The sequence below is a fragment of the Lolium rigidum genome, chromosome 3 (genome assembly GCF_022539505.1).
Source record: "Lolium rigidum isolate FL_2022 chromosome 3, APGP_CSIRO_Lrig_0.1, whole genome shotgun sequence".
In the NCBI taxonomy this organism is placed as follows: domain Eukaryota; kingdom Viridiplantae; phylum Streptophyta; class Magnoliopsida; order Poales; family Poaceae; genus Lolium; species Lolium rigidum.
This window is the reverse complement of record NC_061510.1, coordinates 33,415,055-33,432,420: the sequence shown is the minus strand read 5'-3', so window position 1 is coordinate 33,432,420 and position 17,366 is coordinate 33,415,055. Positions and strand designations below refer to the sequence as shown.

At 43.7% G+C, this 17,366-nt stretch overlaps 2 protein-coding genes across 2 annotated transcripts; one reads left to right on the top strand and one right to left on the bottom strand.

Moving 5' to 3' along the window:
• Positions 1 to 1,383: 1,383 nt before the first annotated feature.
• LOC124694627 lies at positions 1,384 to 2,337 on the top strand. The gene has a single exon (XM_047227591.1). It carries the CDS (start codon positions 1,384 to 1,386, stop codon positions 2,314 to 2,316), a length of 933 nt encoding a protein of 310 aa, XP_047083547.1. The 3' UTR covers positions 2,317 to 2,337.
• Positions 2,338 to 4,387: 2,050 nt separating this feature from the next.
• On the bottom strand, positions 4,388 to 6,911 carry LOC124694624. The gene is made up of 6 exons (XM_047227589.1): positions 6,885 to 6,911; positions 6,765 to 6,791; positions 5,459 to 6,169; positions 5,000 to 5,188; positions 4,795 to 4,917; positions 4,388 to 4,501 (listed from the first exon to the last, which is right to left on the bottom strand). The coding sequence occupies exons 1-6, from the start codon at positions 6,909 to 6,911 to the stop codon at positions 4,388 to 4,390; spliced, it is 1,191 nt and encodes a 396-aa protein (XP_047083545.1).
• Between the last annotated feature and the right edge of the window lie 10,455 nt (positions 6,912 to 17,366).

Genomic DNA, 17,366 nt, shown 5'->3' with positions numbered 1-17,366 from the left:
CTGGCCCAGTACTCAAGGTACATCAAAACCATGGCCCAACACACCTGCATGTGGTTTTTTTTGTAGCAAAACTTTGACAATTGTTGTAAAGAGCCAATATTCTTTTGTAAATATTTTTGTTTAATTTTGTGGTAAACTACTAAAAAATTGTTACAATCGATTCTGGAGGAGAAATTGCTAATGTTGTAATTGTTGTGTTGAAATTCGTTTGTTAAACTATTGTTGTAAATATTCAACATTTTTAATGTATTTGTTGTTGACTATTATTGTAAACCATCAACATTTTGGTTTGGTTAAGTTGTTGATCATTGTTCCTAATAACCTAGTAATTTTTGTTGTTGTAATTATTTGTGACTTTTGTAAAAAATAGATGCCGACTTTTATTGTAATTCAATCTATAACAAATTAATTATTTTGATTGACCACTTTTGATTGTTTGCAAACATATGAATTTTTGTTGTATTTGTTTCTAACTTTTGTAAAAATAGACGATGATTTTTGTTGTAATTCAAGTTGTAGCAAATTAAATTATTTCTTAACAACTTTTGAATTATTTGCAAAAATATATATTTTAGTTGTAAATAGTCTGTGGTTTTTGTGGATGATGTTTGCGACTTTTGTTGTAAACATCCAAATTATTTGTGACCTGTGTTGCTAATTATTGTTGTAAATATTTTACTGGTTTGTTCTAAAGATATTTCTGGAATGAAAGCAGACTTTTATTTGTAAACATCCAAATAAAATGATGTTGGTTTTTGTTATTAATTATTGTTGTAAGTATGTTTCCGATTTGTTGTAAAGATATTATTGCATGGAAACTGACTATTATTGTAAACACCAAAATAAAAATATTGTTTTTGTTGTTAATTATTATTGTAAATATATTGATAATTTGTTGTACATATATGTGAAGATTTACTGTGAAAATTTTGTTGTAATACTTTTTATTTTTTGTACACAAAGCGGCGGGTTTTTGTTGCTATACTAAACAACGGGTTTTGTTGTAAATATCTGAAAGTTTGGGGGCAAAGAGAAACACGTGTTCGGTTTAAACTGATAGGCTTAGGACCGCGGGTTGATTTTCCAAAAACCAGGGAGCAAAATGCAAAAATCGAAATGCTGCTAATTCTGGACGCCGGATTACGATCGGACGGCCCTGGTACGACCGATCCCCGCGCGCGGATCGGCCGACCGACGGCCAGCGCGCGCCTTAATTTAAAGTCGAGCTCGTGGAGCCTTAAATAAATAAAAAAAAGCATATCCCACGAGTTAGGGGGAATCAGCACCTCAGCGTACCTGCATATCCCGCTGGGCTACTCGGAATCAGCATCGGCCGGACCGGATCCAAGAATCGACTCGACCCGACCGGACGGCGAACGGGCGATGGCGGCGGCGTCCACGTCGCTCCTCCCCGTGTCCCACCGCCACCGCCTTTTCCCCCAATCCCTCACGGGCGGCCGGCTTCCGTCCGTCGTCTTCCACGCCCGCCCACCGCTCTCCTATGGCCTGTGCCGCCCCGGCCCCATGTCTCCCCCGCACCTCCCCCTCGCGGCCACCTCGGCGGCCGTCGGCGTAGCGCTCAGCATCCGCCTGCTCCTCCTCCTCTCCCGCTCCCGCGCGCTCAAGCCGCTCGCCGCCACCACCTCCGCCGCCGCGGCGGCCCTCAGAACCCCGCGCCTCCTCGCCGCGGCCTCCTCCCCGCTCGCCGCCCTCCTCGCCGCCTCCAAGGCCGCCTCCAAGTCCTACAAGGCGGCGCGCGCGCTCGACCCGGCCGCGCGCCTCCCGCGCCTCCCCTCCTCCAAGCGCGTCAAGGCCGCCTTCGCCGCCGCCTCCCTCCTCCGCCTCGCCGCCGCCGCGCCGCTCGCCTCCTCCTCCCCCACCGCCTTCGCCGCGCTCGCGGTCCTCAAGTCCGGCTACAAGCTCTCCAAGAACTCCGCCAAGGTCGTCGAGGGCTTCCTCGGCCTCCAGGTCCACAAGGGCTTCCGCAACGGGGTCGACGCGCTCGGGGTCGTCGTCAAGGTCGCCGTCATCGCGTCCGAGATCGCCGTCTGGCTCGACGCCAGCCTCTGGCCCGCCCACGGCCGATGCGTGCGCCTCCTTAGGCCGCCCGGTAGCCTCGTCCTACTCTGCAGCTCTACACCATCATCATCATCATCAACTCATCAACACCAGGTCCTGCTCTTCGATCCTGGAACTATAGACATCCACGACGAGGACTGCTGGCTCGACGACGACTACCCACAGGACGAGGAGCCCTCCCAGTTGCTCTGCCTCGCGGTGCCCCTGCCTGGCATGGCAAAACTAGTGAGTTACTAGCAATCTACTACTGTAGCACGCACACACACCTGTTGTATGTATGTAGCCACGCTTTTCAGTTTTGCCCTCTAGCTCATGTAGTATGTCAGTAGAGTTTGTTGGTGCAAGGAATTGTAAGCAGTATCTGGGTTCCACTGCAAGAAACTCATCAGTGGGACAACGCACATGTAGCACCCTCTCATCAACCAAAAGTAAATAAAACTGGTGTGCATCAGAGTCTTACTCCTTGTCTCCATCTACTCTGGATTCCAATTAGCTGCAAGACTTCATGGGTTTTCAGGTTTAGTCAGACCCTGTTTGGGAATTTGGTGTTGATTGCAGTTTTGTGCATGTAGACAACTCTAATGCACACCAATGCTACCAGATTCCGTATTCCAATTTATTTGATGCTGATGGTACTTCAATTCAGCTTTAGGTATCCGATTTCTTTATTCTTCAGTCTGGAACTTTCTGTCGGAATGGAAGAACTATTAAACATTTTGCATTAGGGTTTTCCCGTTTAACATCTGTAGAAACCAACCAAATGAAACTCTTATGTTTGGAACTTCGGATTGGCTAGGATTTTTCAGCACACATTCATTGTTTACCATATACATTCTGTTGGAAGTCAAAGTTTGGCTTGGCGAATTGATCCACTGATTCAGGCTCTCTTTTAGATACACGTTCATACTTATGTATGGCAAATAGTTAAAACCGTGCATAAATAATGCACATTGTTGTGTGTTCTTTATGTCACCCTTGAGATCAGTTAGCACTGTTCTCTAGCTAGGACATGTTTCTGTAATCATAACTGCAATACCCAGTGTGTTTACCAATCTACTTTTAGTTTGGGACTGTGCAATATGCCATGTATAACGGGGGTCTAGGATGAAGGCGTTGACCCTTGTGTTGGTAAGAAAAGAAGTTGAGAACTGGCGAAAGCCTTCACTAGAGGTTGTTCTTATCCGACTTCATTCCTCTCGCTCGGGGAAAGCTTGAACCCAAGTCCTACAGTGATGGATATAAGCGCAATTGAAATTCCTGGGGAGTTATACATTTGTGTATGTTTCCAACGTTCATAGATAATTTTTCCGCCGTCTGGTATTTTTCTCATTTTGTGCAGTGCTCTTGGTGGTTAGAATGGAGTTGGCCATTTTGCCTAGTAATTAAAAACTGTATGGTTCTACACCAATTTTTATTTTTTACTTATTAATCAGGCGAATCAAAAAGTACTGTGTGTGTCCTGCATTTCTGCTATCCAGCAGTTACGTTGCTTCGGCACCCACATTCGGCATGCAAATGGTCTGTGATGTACCAATTGTGAGCAACATAATCTTGTTGCATTGTGGTCTGGTTGACCTTATGCAAACTCCTGAAATGTCTTGCTCTTGCCTACCTCCAGTAACATATCTCCGTTTATAACTATACATATATGATTACACCAGTTGAAATACCAGAAGTTTGTGACCTGCTATTCTCATTTATATTACTGATGTTTGGTACTCCCTCTGTCCCATAATATAAGATGTTATTACAACCAATATAGGAGCACATTGGTTGTAATAGCATCTTATATCATGGGACGGAGGTAGTACTGGTCTAGTGGATTCTAATTTGTGAATCTTCTTAACGCTGGGCCAAATGTTAGAAACCTCTTAGTAGTTAGTACTGGAGTGTAATTCTCATTTTGTAGATTTTCATTTACCATTCAGCTTTAAGATAATATGCTGTCTATTTGCAAAATTGCTTTACTCATCTTTATGGCCCGCATATACTTTATGTAGACCAATTGGGAAGACCTTAGTATGATGAATAATTTGGGTAACTCTTGATTATGACGAGGACACAGTTCCATTCACAAACCACTGTTCTGGAGACTCTAACTATCACGTTCACTGGTAAGAATTGCAAAAAGTGAGAATAGATTGATACAACACCAAGTCCTTTATAACTTGAACTAAAAGCATTTCTTCCGTGACAGAACTTCTAAAGCTGTAGTCTTATTTTACTGGGATCAAGGGAAAGGAAAACTGTGGACTATGGTTCACAACTGAAAACAAAACACGGACTTTTGTTTGTGCGGTTGTGGTAATCATATCCATGATTCAATTGTACAGTTATTATACTTGTAGCTGTAGGAGTTTATCCCACTCAAATGAGCCAGAATATCGGATGAATCAAGTATGTCTTCTTCATCTGCACCCCCCTGAAAAATGCAAGCAGATAACTTGATTTAGGAAACTACATGGTTCTTATACATAGAATTATGATACATTTTTTTTAATGAATCTCATCTTGTCCCTAAGACTAGCTAATCAACAGACAAAGGGTTCTGCACTGAAGTAATGTAAAATATGACTAGACGAGTATATGATCATATTTTAATTTTATGCATTGTTCGATCATGTAGTATCGTTTCCCTTAACATTTATTGGCTGAAGCTGTTTTCACCTAAATTGGGGTGTTCCTGATTGGACTGTAATAAACTGGAAAACTTACACTCTGCTCATACTGTTCGTGGTTTTGATAGCTTGATCTTGTTGCTTCACAAAGTTCCTCGTTCTTTGCAAACCTTCCACGGACACGAGGCCTGCTATCTGCTAAAGTTTTTCTGCAAGCATACTGCATTTTGTTGTGTGTCATTAGAATTGAATTGGTAAGATGCCTATGGAAGTAGTGCTTTGTCCAGAATGCTTTGTATTACCTTTATCTTTTTGTTGAAATTCCTCTCGTTCCTTTTCTTTATGTACCTGTCGATCTTCTCCTTTCTCTGTTCAGCTGATAAACGCACAACTTTGAATGTGGAATCTTCTAAGCCTGAAACTTCAGTTGGAGGTAATGTTGGTGGGCTTCTGTTGCATCCGTTTACCAGGTGCTGGTTGTTTTCTTCCATCTGTTTAATTAAATTATTGGGTTAGAGGCCGAAGAGATTTCAAATGCTACCTTTGTCCACAAATGGATGTTGCAAGTTTGTCTACATTTAGATGTATCTAGACACTCTGTAGTGTACTCTCCTTTTATCGATGGAGGGAGTATCATTTTGTAATCTAATTCTTGACTTAAGCGCTTATATATACGAGGGTTGCATGGAAGTATATTTGCTTATTTAGTACTACTGTGGTTAAGCAGTTCAATTAGTTAATTGTTAGGCTCCCGGTATTACCTGCAACTCCAAAGTGTTATTATATGTTCCATGCATGGAATCTGTGCCGGCATATGTTCTGGTCAGTCCTTCTCCTTCCATCATCCTCTGGTACTCACCAATCTCATTCATATCCAGCACCACCATACCGTTGTTATTAGCACTGCTACCATTGAAGAATCCTACTTGTGATGCCTCCGCATTGCAACTCGGGATCATTGTTCCTGTTTGCTGATATAGGGCACCATCCAGGCTCATGTAACCTGCAGCTAGTGCAGCCGTGAAACAGTCTTCATTGAACCCTAACATAGGTGCAGTCATGCCCATTTGCATTGCTGGCAAGGGTTCAGCTATACTCTCGGGAAGCTGTATATGGCTGAATTGCTCTACACTGGCCTCTCCGGTCGTAGCTTGATAGCATCCTGGTGCTACAAGTGTCTCATTGATTGGGGGAACGAGCTCAGTATCAGGGTCAGGGTTTTGCTCTTCCTCAAGTAGGGCTGACAGAGTGGAGTCAAAGCAGGGTAATGGGGAGAAGGTCGTTGCGGCAGCAGTTGTGATGTCATCGCTGTAGCTGCAGAGAGGAGGGGTGGCAGTGGAGGAGGACGAAACATCCTCAGAGGAGGCTCCAAATGGATCGGAGGTTGAGGCAACTGCAGCAAAGAGATTATCATCCAGGCCGTCGTCACAGAAGTCAAGTATGTGAGCAGCTATGGGGCTTGAGATGCCCTCCTGCAAATTTCAGAGGGAAAAGAACATGTAAGTATATTTATCACACAACTTCTGTTGAACTTTGCAGAAGCATCAGCCTGTATCAGTAGTGTATACTACAATTGACAATCATACCGGTCGCTACGCAAGAAATGTTTTTTTTACATAGTTAACTAATAAAACAGTATTACAAAAAAAAAGATAGGATCAAGAATCGCATCATATATGCCTATCTACCCTCTTTGGATATAGTTACTGTTCTGTTTGGAGAGAAATCATCAAGGAATATTGTAAGCAAAGGCAACTAAAAGGTATGGATGCAAAAATTTGTCGACAACTCTAGATCAAGAAGAAATAGTATCCTAAAAAAGAAGAAGGGAGATCAAGAAGCAAAAGGAATCAAATTTGGGCATCTGTTATCTGGTACTTCTACAGGTCCAAGAGTTGAGAAATTTCCATCTATATTTGTTGCTTGAATGTTTTTATTCTTCATCGGTCGTGCTTTAGCATGACACAGACCTAATGATTATTGCATGGTATCTGCAGGTAGGCACAAATGGCCTATGAAGCACCGCCATCTCAGTTACAATCCAAAGAGCAAGTGTCAACAACATACCAGGAAGATGACAGCATGAAACATTTTCTGAAGAATCAAAGACAAGAACATTTTGACTCGGAGCATTCTTGCTGCACAAAAGAAAAATCAAGCAATGTATTGTGTTGCAGAATTAATTACGGTAATGCAATCGTCGTCGGGCAGCATGATCCGTCCTCAACAGCGATGATCGGATTGCTTTGCACCTCGGCTTGCTGCGCACAGTTTCTCCAAGGTGTTCTTGGTCCTTGATTAGCGAAATGATTCTGGCCGGGCCCGTGAAAGCTTGGGATCGCGCGAAGGTGAGGGAGATGGGTTATGAGAAGAGAAGACAGAAGTCTGTTTACCCATGCAGATGCGGAGATGACCTTTTATAAGGTGGTGTCCATGCAGGTCAGACTCCGGAGATTTCTGTGCTACAGATGCTATTCTTGTGCGGGGTGTCTTATTTCTGGAAAAACGGCTGGGATAGTATTGGTTATATGTCGACAATTGATGAACTTTGCATGGTGGTTGTCTGATTTTAGTCATTTGACCGTATGATTCATGCATCCTTGTCATGCAAAACTATGCTTGCCAAAGATGGCCGAGACTTGTACATATACACTATATACTTCTGTATATATGATTGGTGAATGTCATCATCATTTTATTATATGTGCATATTATACAATAATTATATATTGGATGATCTGGAAGTATTCTATTCCGTTGGTTGTGTCATGCACGGACCAACGAGAGGTATGTACTGGTGAACAAAGTGCAAGATATGATGTGGACGTCCTGTCTTGAGGTGGAGCGTAATTTGGAGTGTGACATATCATCGACTGTACATGTACATCTATTGCTTGAACTGCTGTGACATTCGAAAAAGGCTCTACTGGTGAAGATAAAGATGGCAAATTATGTCTAGAGCTGTAGGATGTTTCCAATCTAGGATGCAGAATCTCAAGCAAGTGAATGGTATCTCTCAGTTCTCAAGGTATGTTTGCTTCGTTTTCGTCAGGATAAGCAGACCCAAACAAACATCGGAATTTTCAAAAACTGAAATAAAATTTAAAAGCCAAACAAGAATTGCATAGATCAATTCGGTGTACTGCTCCTACATCATTTGTTAAGGTTTCCACACTAGATGATGCAAATGACAAAACTGAAGGAACCAGGACAAAACTGAAGGAATCAGGAAGCAACACAGACAGGATCATGCCTATGCGCAACACAGAAAGTGATCAAACAGCTTCGATTCCTTGCGTAAAGAAATGGATATCAAACAGAGAGCAAGGTTTGAATAGAGGCGTACAATGCATAGCTCGTCCGCCGCCCCGGCCGCATCATCCTTGAAGATCATCATCATCTCTAACACCGTCTACCCGCCGCCGGCGGCCGAGAAGTGTCAGGTGTATATGGACGGCCGGAGACGACGGTTAGTGATGAACTGAAGCTAGCTAGGAAAGCGCGACCTGTTGTGTATATATAGGCGAGCTAGCGAGGAAGAAGAAGAAAGGTCAAAAGGAAGTCGCCTACGTACTAACCATGGCCAAGGCACCGGCCCCTTTATTTATAGGTAGGAGACCAGGCACGGAGCGGGATCAAACCGCCTCCTATATTTGGCGCCTTAGCTAGCTAGTTCCAGTGCGATGATCAAGCTAACTAACAGAGGGAGGTTAGCTGCTAACTAATCGCTGTCAAATTAGACTCCCGATCGAGGCTGCCTTTGCTAGGCTGAGCCTAATCAGGAGACTATCCGAGGATGATCGACCTTTTTGCAGTTGAATGATCTGCACGATGGGCATAAAGGCCGGGGGGTGGCCGGTGGCGCCGTGGCGGGGTGCAGCAGTGACATCGCTGCTGAGTTTCAGTTGATTACTGTTGCGATTACGCGTGAGAGTCTGGGAAAAAGGTATCGAAACGCAGCGTCGAGGGTTAACAGCGACAGCGTAGCTCTCGCCGAATAGAATCTGGTCGAGGGGCTGTCTCCTTTGGGTCACCTCATGTCAGCCTATGTACCTAGCTAGTACTATACCTACTTAGCTATGTAGTGAAAATGTCTCGACATATGTATCTTGAGTTTTAAGGATCATCGAGCCTTTTCACCGCCGCTGCTGCGGATGCTTCTTCTTCCACTTATAAGGCCGATCCATCAGGCGACCGTAGGACCGCGAGATCGTACGGAGGTATGCTTAGCTTAGGTAGCTAGCTTGAGCCGGGCCTTTGCAGTTTGCGGCCGGAGCCAGTACCGGATCCCAACATATCGGCATCGATCTATCATCATGAACTTAGCGTGACAGATGATTCCGATTCATCTATCTCGCGCCGAGGGCCGGAGATCTCTCGATCTCAGCAGTGCATGCAGATCGAACGCCCGGCCAACACTGGAACTAAGCCTTGCCTAGCTAGCTAGTTTGGAGCACTAGTATAAGTTCAGATTGCCTGTTGATCTAGAAAATAGTAATCAGTATTAGGTTGCATGAAGTTCCCTCAAAAAAAAAAAGGTTGCATGAATTTATTTAGCTAAAATCCCTTCACTCTTAGCACGAAAGGGTAGCCGAATGTGTTAGAAGGGAGAATTCTTTGATTTTGTCAGTCAACTGGCGAGGCATAACTGAAACTTGTATGTAAATCAGGCAAAATTATAGTCATCTCAGCATTCATATTTCTTACTAGGTACTACTGGGAGAAGGAAAAGATAGGCTGTGTTGTCCATAACCTCTATCTTGTTTCCGGGTAGAACGAACCAGAACATGGATATGGATAGGAGCAGCAGGGCGACTGTAGTCTGCTTGTATGTGGCGAATGTATCATCACTGTACAGTCTGTACTATAATTCACGCGCCGTACGTACGTGCTAACCTTGGTGTCCGTCTCCCGATCGATCGACGTTGTTGGGCGTGTGTTTATGCAACGGTTGGTCGACAGGTGGCGGTAGCTAGCGCACTGAGGTTGGATTCTGATCTAGGAGGAGTAGCATTTTTGCGTTTAGCTCACTGTTTATTTCTACTTGGAGCGAAGACAGCGTCAGTGTCATGTATCTACAAAAGACGGTCACTGTTTGCCCGCGGTACAGGCAAAGCGGCAAGCGTACGCCCTAAGCGGTCCAGACACCTGCCAGGTACAGGTGCTTTCCGTGGTCAAGCAGCTATAGAGATGGCTAGGCTCGAGGTGGAATAAAATGTTGCGGGCAATGGTTACCGGTTGCCGGTGCCGTCCGTCCTCTGAAATTCACTGAGATAATCCGGCCAGGACTGGGCGGACAATCATGGGGGAGCAAAAGGTAGCATGGAGTAGACGATGAACAGGGCCCTGGTATATGGTTCTGACAGGTTAGAGTAAGGCAGGAACAAAGGCGCCGCGATCGATCGAGGAGATATCGGTGCTTCACACATGCAAGTGCACCCACCGAGACGGAATGCAATGCCCATCAGTCTCCCGTAAAGAAAGAAAAGCCCACCCCAAAGGGAGAGTTTAGGGCACCACGCCGCACTGCTTGCTGCTCGGCTGCTGGTTGCAGCAGGAAGAATCTGTCTATCCCTTAAGCTTCCCGTCCGTAGGCCTCCATAAACTAGGCCAAATCCCTGTACTGTGTGTGTCCTACCATGGCGATCGAGGTTGCGACCAGCGGCCTGCAAGTAGTAGCTAGGAGCCGAAAAGCATTTGCGAGCACGGCGATCTGCGCCGCGCTGCGGGTGTCCCCGCTTTCTGGTGCACGGCTCAACCTGGCGATTCCGTTCAAGCGCGTGGCTCCTCCGTGGGGGCTATCTACGCTCGCCGTGGGCCGTGGTTCGGCTTTCTGCCCGGGAAGGAATGGTTCCGGCCGTGCGCGCGCGGGTACGATGGTGCGGTCGTACCGGGGATCGCCGGAGCAGGCACCAGATCTTGGGGCGCTTCGATCGGCGGGTGCCGATCACGCCGACCATATTCCCGATGGGCGCGACGGGACTTGAGGAGGGGCCTCCGGGTCGGAGGCTCGGAGCGGAGAGATCATCTTAGCACTTAGCAGGTAGGATTGGAGTTGGATTTACACGTATCTTAAGGTTCGCGCGTACGGGGGATTTCCTCCAGGGCGGCGCATCTTAGAGCATACAGTCCTCTTTATCTGGTCGGAATCTCACAAATAGGAGATCATTAACTGTTGTGCAATCATGTACAATATAATCATCGAGAGCGAGTGGGAATCATCAACTAAAATTCTATATTACTGAATTTTATAAAAAATTGTTTGGGGCACCGACATCAAGTAATATTTTTTTAGTAGAGGATGTGGTACAAGATATCCCGCAAATTTCATCGGCTGAAAATGAAATTTTGATAGCTCCTTTTTCAGAAGAGGAGGTGTATGAGGGCAATCTTACAGATGGAACTTAATAAAGCTCCTGGACCGAATAGTTTTCCGGCTGAGTTTTATCAACAAAATTGGGAAGTAATAAAGAAGGACTTGACGGCGATGTTCACCCAGTTTAGTAAAGGGGATTTGCCTCTTTACAAACTTAATTTTGGCGTAATCACATTACTACCCAAGAAAGAAGATGTGGTCCAAATACATCAATATAGACCTATTTGTTTGTTAAATGTATGTTTTAAAATATTTACCAAGGCTGGTACTAATCGAATAACGGGGATTGCCCCAAGAATTATAAAGCCAACACAATCAGGTTTTATGTCGGGTAGAAATATTTTGGAAGGAGTGGTCATTCTTCATGAAGCAATTCATGAGTTACACAGTAAGAAAATGGATGTAGTTTTGTTTAAAATTGATTTCGAATAGGTTTATGATAAAGTGAAATTGTCCTTTTTGCAACAAACGTTGAGAATGAAGGGTTTTGCCCCGGAGTGGAGTAGACTAGTTAAGCAGTTTGTTAAAGGGGAGAGTGTGGGTGTCAAGGTTAATGATGACATTGGTCATTATTTTCAGACCAAAAAAGGGTTGCTGCAAGGGGATCCTCTGTCTCCAATGCTTTTTAATATTGTAGTTGACATGCTTGCCATCTTAATTGAGCGAGCAAAAGAAGATGGTCAAGTAGGAGGGCTTATCCCTCATCTTGTTGAGGGTGGCATCTCCATATTACAATATGTTGATGATACGCTCATTTTTTAGAACATGATTTACAAAAAACAGTTAATATGAAATTAATTTTATGTCTTTTTGAAGAGCTCTCGGGGCTTAAAATTAATTTTTATAAAAGTGGGATTTTTGTTTTGGAAATGCCAAGGATGAGGAGGACCAGTACATACAGATCTTTGGATGTGACGTTGGTTCACTCCCTTTTAGATATTTGGGTATTCCTATCCGTTATAGAAAGCTCGGGAATTCTGATTGGTATCCGGTGGAAACCCAATTTGAGAGCAAGTTGGGATGCTGGAAAGAAAAATTACTATCCTATGGTGATAGGCTAGTCCTTATCAGTTCAGTTTTAACTAGCTTACCGATGTTTATGTTGTCCTTCCTACAAATACCTGTTGGGATAAGGAAACGTTTGGACTTCTATAGATTTAGGTTCTTTTGGTAGTCCGATGAACAGAAAAAGAAATATAGACTCACAAAATGAAATATTGTATGTCGACCTAAAGAGCAAGGGGGCTTAGGTATTGAGGTTCTCGAAATCAAGAGTAGATGTTTATTGAACAAATGGCTTTTAAAACTTTTTAATGAAGACGGGGTGTGGCAAGAATTGCTACAATCAAAATACTTAAGATAGAAGACCTTATCTGAGGTGCAGGTTAAGCCTACCGATTCTCCCTTCTGGAAGGGATTGATGGGAGATAAGGAAGAATTTCTTTCTAGAGTTTTTTTAAAGTGGGTAATGGGACGGGTACCCGTTTCTAGGAAGATGCATGGTTAGGAAAAGTGTCTTTAGCTCAACAATATCCGTCTTTGTATAATATTGTGCATCACAAAAATATAACAGTAGCTCATGTGTTAGCTCAAATCCCTCTGAATATTAGTTTCGACAGGTATTGAATGGTAACAAATGGACTTCATGGTTACAATTGTGTCGCAAACTGATGATGGTAAACTTGAATGAAGAAAATAGTAGTTTTGTCTGGGGTCTCACACCTAATGGCTTCTTTACGGTCATGTCTATATATGAGGATCTTATGAGTGACCATACCCCTTTTTTAAGAAAGTATCTCTAGAAGGTTAAAATTCCCCTCAAGATAAAGATATTCATGTGGTTTATGAGTAATAAGGTTCTGGTAACTAAAGATAATCTAGCCAAACGATACTGGAATGAGTGCACGAAATGTGTCTTTTGTGGAGAAGAGGAAACTATTCAACACCTTTTCTTTGAGTGTCCTTTAGCTAAGCTTCTTTGGCGCACAGTTAATTTCACGTATGATCTTCCACCTCCAACCAATACCACTACTATACATCTCAAAAAAAAATACCACTACTATGTTTGGTAATTGGTTGAATGGAGTAGATAGACAATCTAAGGCTTTTATCTGGATTGGAGTTTCACTTTATGCTGGTCTATATGGAAGGTGGGAAATGATATATCTTTAACAAAAAACAATCTTTTCATTTCTTGCAGGTTATCCATATGGTGTCACATTGGGTTCAGCTTCGGGCCCTCCTGTCGTCGGAGGCACAACGGGATGACATGGTTTCTGGATGCACATGGCTCCAGATGGTCGCTTAGGATATTTAGTGCCAGGCTGGTTGGCGTCATACTAGGAGACTACTTTGATGTGTACTCAGAGTAGTTTGTGCTTTTTTCCCTGGTTGATTTTTGTATTAATTCTTGGCGATGGTTGAGTTTTAAAACAATACTGAACTGAATCTTTTTAATAAATGGCCGTGTGCATCATCATGATGCAGAAGCCGAGGTGATATCCCCATTTCGAAAAAAAAATCAATGGTTGTGTTAAAACCGCTTGGTCCTAGATCTGTGTTATCATTGAAGTTATCGTACTTTGTTAACTTCGGTTCCTTGGTGATTTATTTATCTATAAATCCGGGGTTCGGCTTTTTATCTAAAATATTATATCTTAGCCTACTCTCAAGTAAAGTTTAACCATGTATATATAGACCACACCCAACTCCTTCCTACGCAAACCAAATCAAACGAAACCGCAAAACTACACCCACCTCTCCACTCCTCACCCTCATCCCCGCGCAATGGTCTTTCCTCTTTCTGCCCAGCTGCTTCTCATGGCGTTCGTGATCGATGTAGTTAGCCACCGAGCGACATCTACGAGGCCATCACAGCTGCCACAAACATTGTCCCCTAGGGCGCGACCGGCGCGTATGGCCTGCTCAATGTCGCACTTGTTGATGTGTGCGACATCAAGGCGGCGTCCCACACAGTACGATATGATTCATAATTAATAGTCTCCTTATAAAGGGTGCAAATCAAACTAAAAATAGTAACTACAACAATGATCCTTATTGTTGGATGTACATAGGGAGATTTATCATCCGGTTGTAGGACTACAAGAAATTCTAATTTTGCACTAAAATGGGAGAATTGATTTGATATCTAGGGGGGGCGACTAAATGACCTGAGACGGACAACAATGTGCATCTGTCATAATTCTTCCCTTTATCAAATTACGCTCCTATCTTATCAACAAAACGGTACCGTGGTACAATTAATGGTGCATATTGCCGTTGTGCGTGATAAAAATACAGAAAGTCTATGAGAAGGTGCATCTTATCAACAGATCTGCCAATGATTAGCCATTTTTACTATAACTAAATCATAAAAATAACTATTACATGATATCTTCAACTTTAGTTGACCGCAAAGGTCCGAACAACATAATTTTGAAACTGAATACCCAACACTAACTACTTTTCTAGCTCAAATCTGAACTATAACACATTTATGTTTTATCCGGTATGAAAAAAGGTTAGAATCCATCCTCAACTATTGTTGGAGATATGCCGAGGCAATAATAAAAGTGGTTATTATATATCTTTATGTTTATGATAAATGTTTATATACCATGCTATAATTGTATTAACCGAAACATTGATACATGTGTGATATGTAAACAACAAAGAGTCCCTAGTAAGCCTCTTGACTAGCTTGTTGATTAATAGATGATTAGTTTCATAATCATGAACATTGGATGTTATTAATAACAAGATTATATCATTATATGAATGATGTAATGGACACACCCAATTAAGCGTAGCATAAGATCACGTCATTAAGTTATTTGCTATAAGCTTTCGTTACATAGTTACCTAGTCCTTATGACCATGAGATCATGTAAATCACTTATACCGGAAAGGTACTTTGATTACATCAAACGCCACTGCGTAAATGGGTGGTTATAAAGGTGGGATTAAGTATCCGGAAAGTATGAGTTGAGGCATATGGATCAACGAGTGGGATTTGTCCATCCCGATGACGGATAGATATACTCTGGGCCCTCTCGGTGGAATGTCGTCTAATGTCTTGCAAGCATATGAATAAGTTCATAAGAGACCACATACCATGGTACGAGTAAAGAGTACTTGTCAAGAGACGAGGTTGAACAAGGTATAGTGTGATACCAATGATCAAACCTCGGACAAGTAAAATATCGCGTGACAAAAGGAATTGGTATCGTATGTGAATGGTTCATTCGATCACTAAGTCATCGTTGAATATGTGGGAGCCATTATGGATCTCCAGATCCCGCTATTGGTTATTGGTCGGAGTGAGTACTCAACCATGTCCGCATAGTTCGCGAACCGTAGGGTGACACACTTAAAGTTGGATGTTGAAATGGTAGAACTTGAATATGGAATGGAGTTCGAATATTTGTTCGGAGTCCCGGATGAGATCCCGGACATCACGAGGAGTTCCGAATGGTCCGGAGAATAAGATTCATATATAGGATGTCATTTTATGTGAATTAAAATGATTCGGAAGGTTCTATGGAAGGTTCTAGAAAAGTCCGGAAGAAACCACCAAGGAAGGTGGAGTCCACATGGGACTCCACCTCCATGGCCGGCCAACCCTAGTGGGGTGGAGTCCCAAGTGGACTCCCCCTTTGGGGGCCGGCCACCCCCCCCCATATGGAAGGTGGAACTCCCACCTCTAGTGGGAGTCCTAGCTTGGGAAGGTTTCCCACCATATGGAAGGTTTTGGGTTCGGGTCTTATTCGGAGACTTGTAGTCCAACACTTGGGGCTTCCACCTATATAATGAGGGGCCAAGGGGAGGGGCCGGCCACACCAAGACCACAACCTGGCCGCCCCCTATAGTGGCCGGCCACCCCCTCTCCCCAAACCCTAGCCGCCCCGCTCCTCCACCTAATCCCGCACGCTTAGCGAAGCTCCGCCGGATTACTCCACCGCCACCGACACCACGCCGTCGTGCTGTCGGATTCAAGAGGAGCTACTACTTCCGCTGCCCGCTGGAACGGGGAGGTGGACGTCGTCTTCATCAACAACCGAACGTGTGACCGAGTACGGAGGTGCTGCCCGTTCGTGGCGCCGTGATCAATATCTTCTACGCGCTTTTGCAAGCGGCAAGTGATCGTCTACCGCAGCAACAAGAGCCTCATCTTGTAGGCTTTGGAATCTCTTCAAGGGTGAGACTCGATAAACCCCTCGTTGCTACCGTCTTCTAGATTGCATCTTGGCTTGGATTGCGTGTTAGCAGTAGGAAAATTTTTGTTTTCTATGCTACGTTATCCTACATTGGTATCAGAGCCGTGTCTATGCATAGATGGTTGCACGAGTAGAACACAATGGTTTTGTGGGCGTTGATGCTTATGTTATCTTTAGCTTGAGTACTTTGCATCTTTGTGGCATAGTGGGATGAAGCGGCTCGGGCTAACTTTACATGACCGCGTTCATGAGATTTGCTCCACGCTTGACATGCAACTTGTATTGCATAAGTGGCTTTGCGGGTGTCTGTCTCTCCTACTATAGTGAAGATTCAATTTACTCTTCTATTGACAACACTAGTATCACTGTTGTGGTTCATGTTCGTAGGTAGATTAGATCTCATCCGAAAACCCTAAACCACGTAAAATATGCAAACCAAATTAGAGAACGTCTAACTTGTTTTTGCAGGGTTTGGTGATGTGATATGGCCATATTGTGATGATGACTATGTATGAGATGATCATTATTGTATTGTGGCAACCGGCAGGAGCCTTATGGTTGTCTTTAAATTTCATGTTGAGTAGTATTTCAAAGTAGTTGTAATAGTTGCTACATGGAGAACAATCATGAAGACGGCGCCATTGACCTTGACGCTACGCCGACGATGATGGAGATCATGCCCGTTGATGATGGAGATCATGTCCGTGCTTTGGAGATGAAGATCAAAGGCGCAAAGACAAAAGGGCCATATCATATCACATATGAACTGCATGTGATGTTAATCCTTTTATGCATCTTATTTTGCTTAGATCGCGACGGTAGCATTATAAGATGATCCCTCTCACTAAAATTTCAAGATAATAAAGTGTTCATCCTTAGTAGCACCGTTGCCAAGACTTGTCATTTCGAAGCATCTCGTGATGATCGGGTGTGATAGAATCAACAAGTGCATACAACGGGTGCAAGTCAGTTTTGCACATGCGGATACTAAGGTGGCCTTGACGAGCCTAGCATGTACGAGACATGGTCTCGGAACACGTGATACCGAAAGGTAGAGCATGAATCATATGATTGATA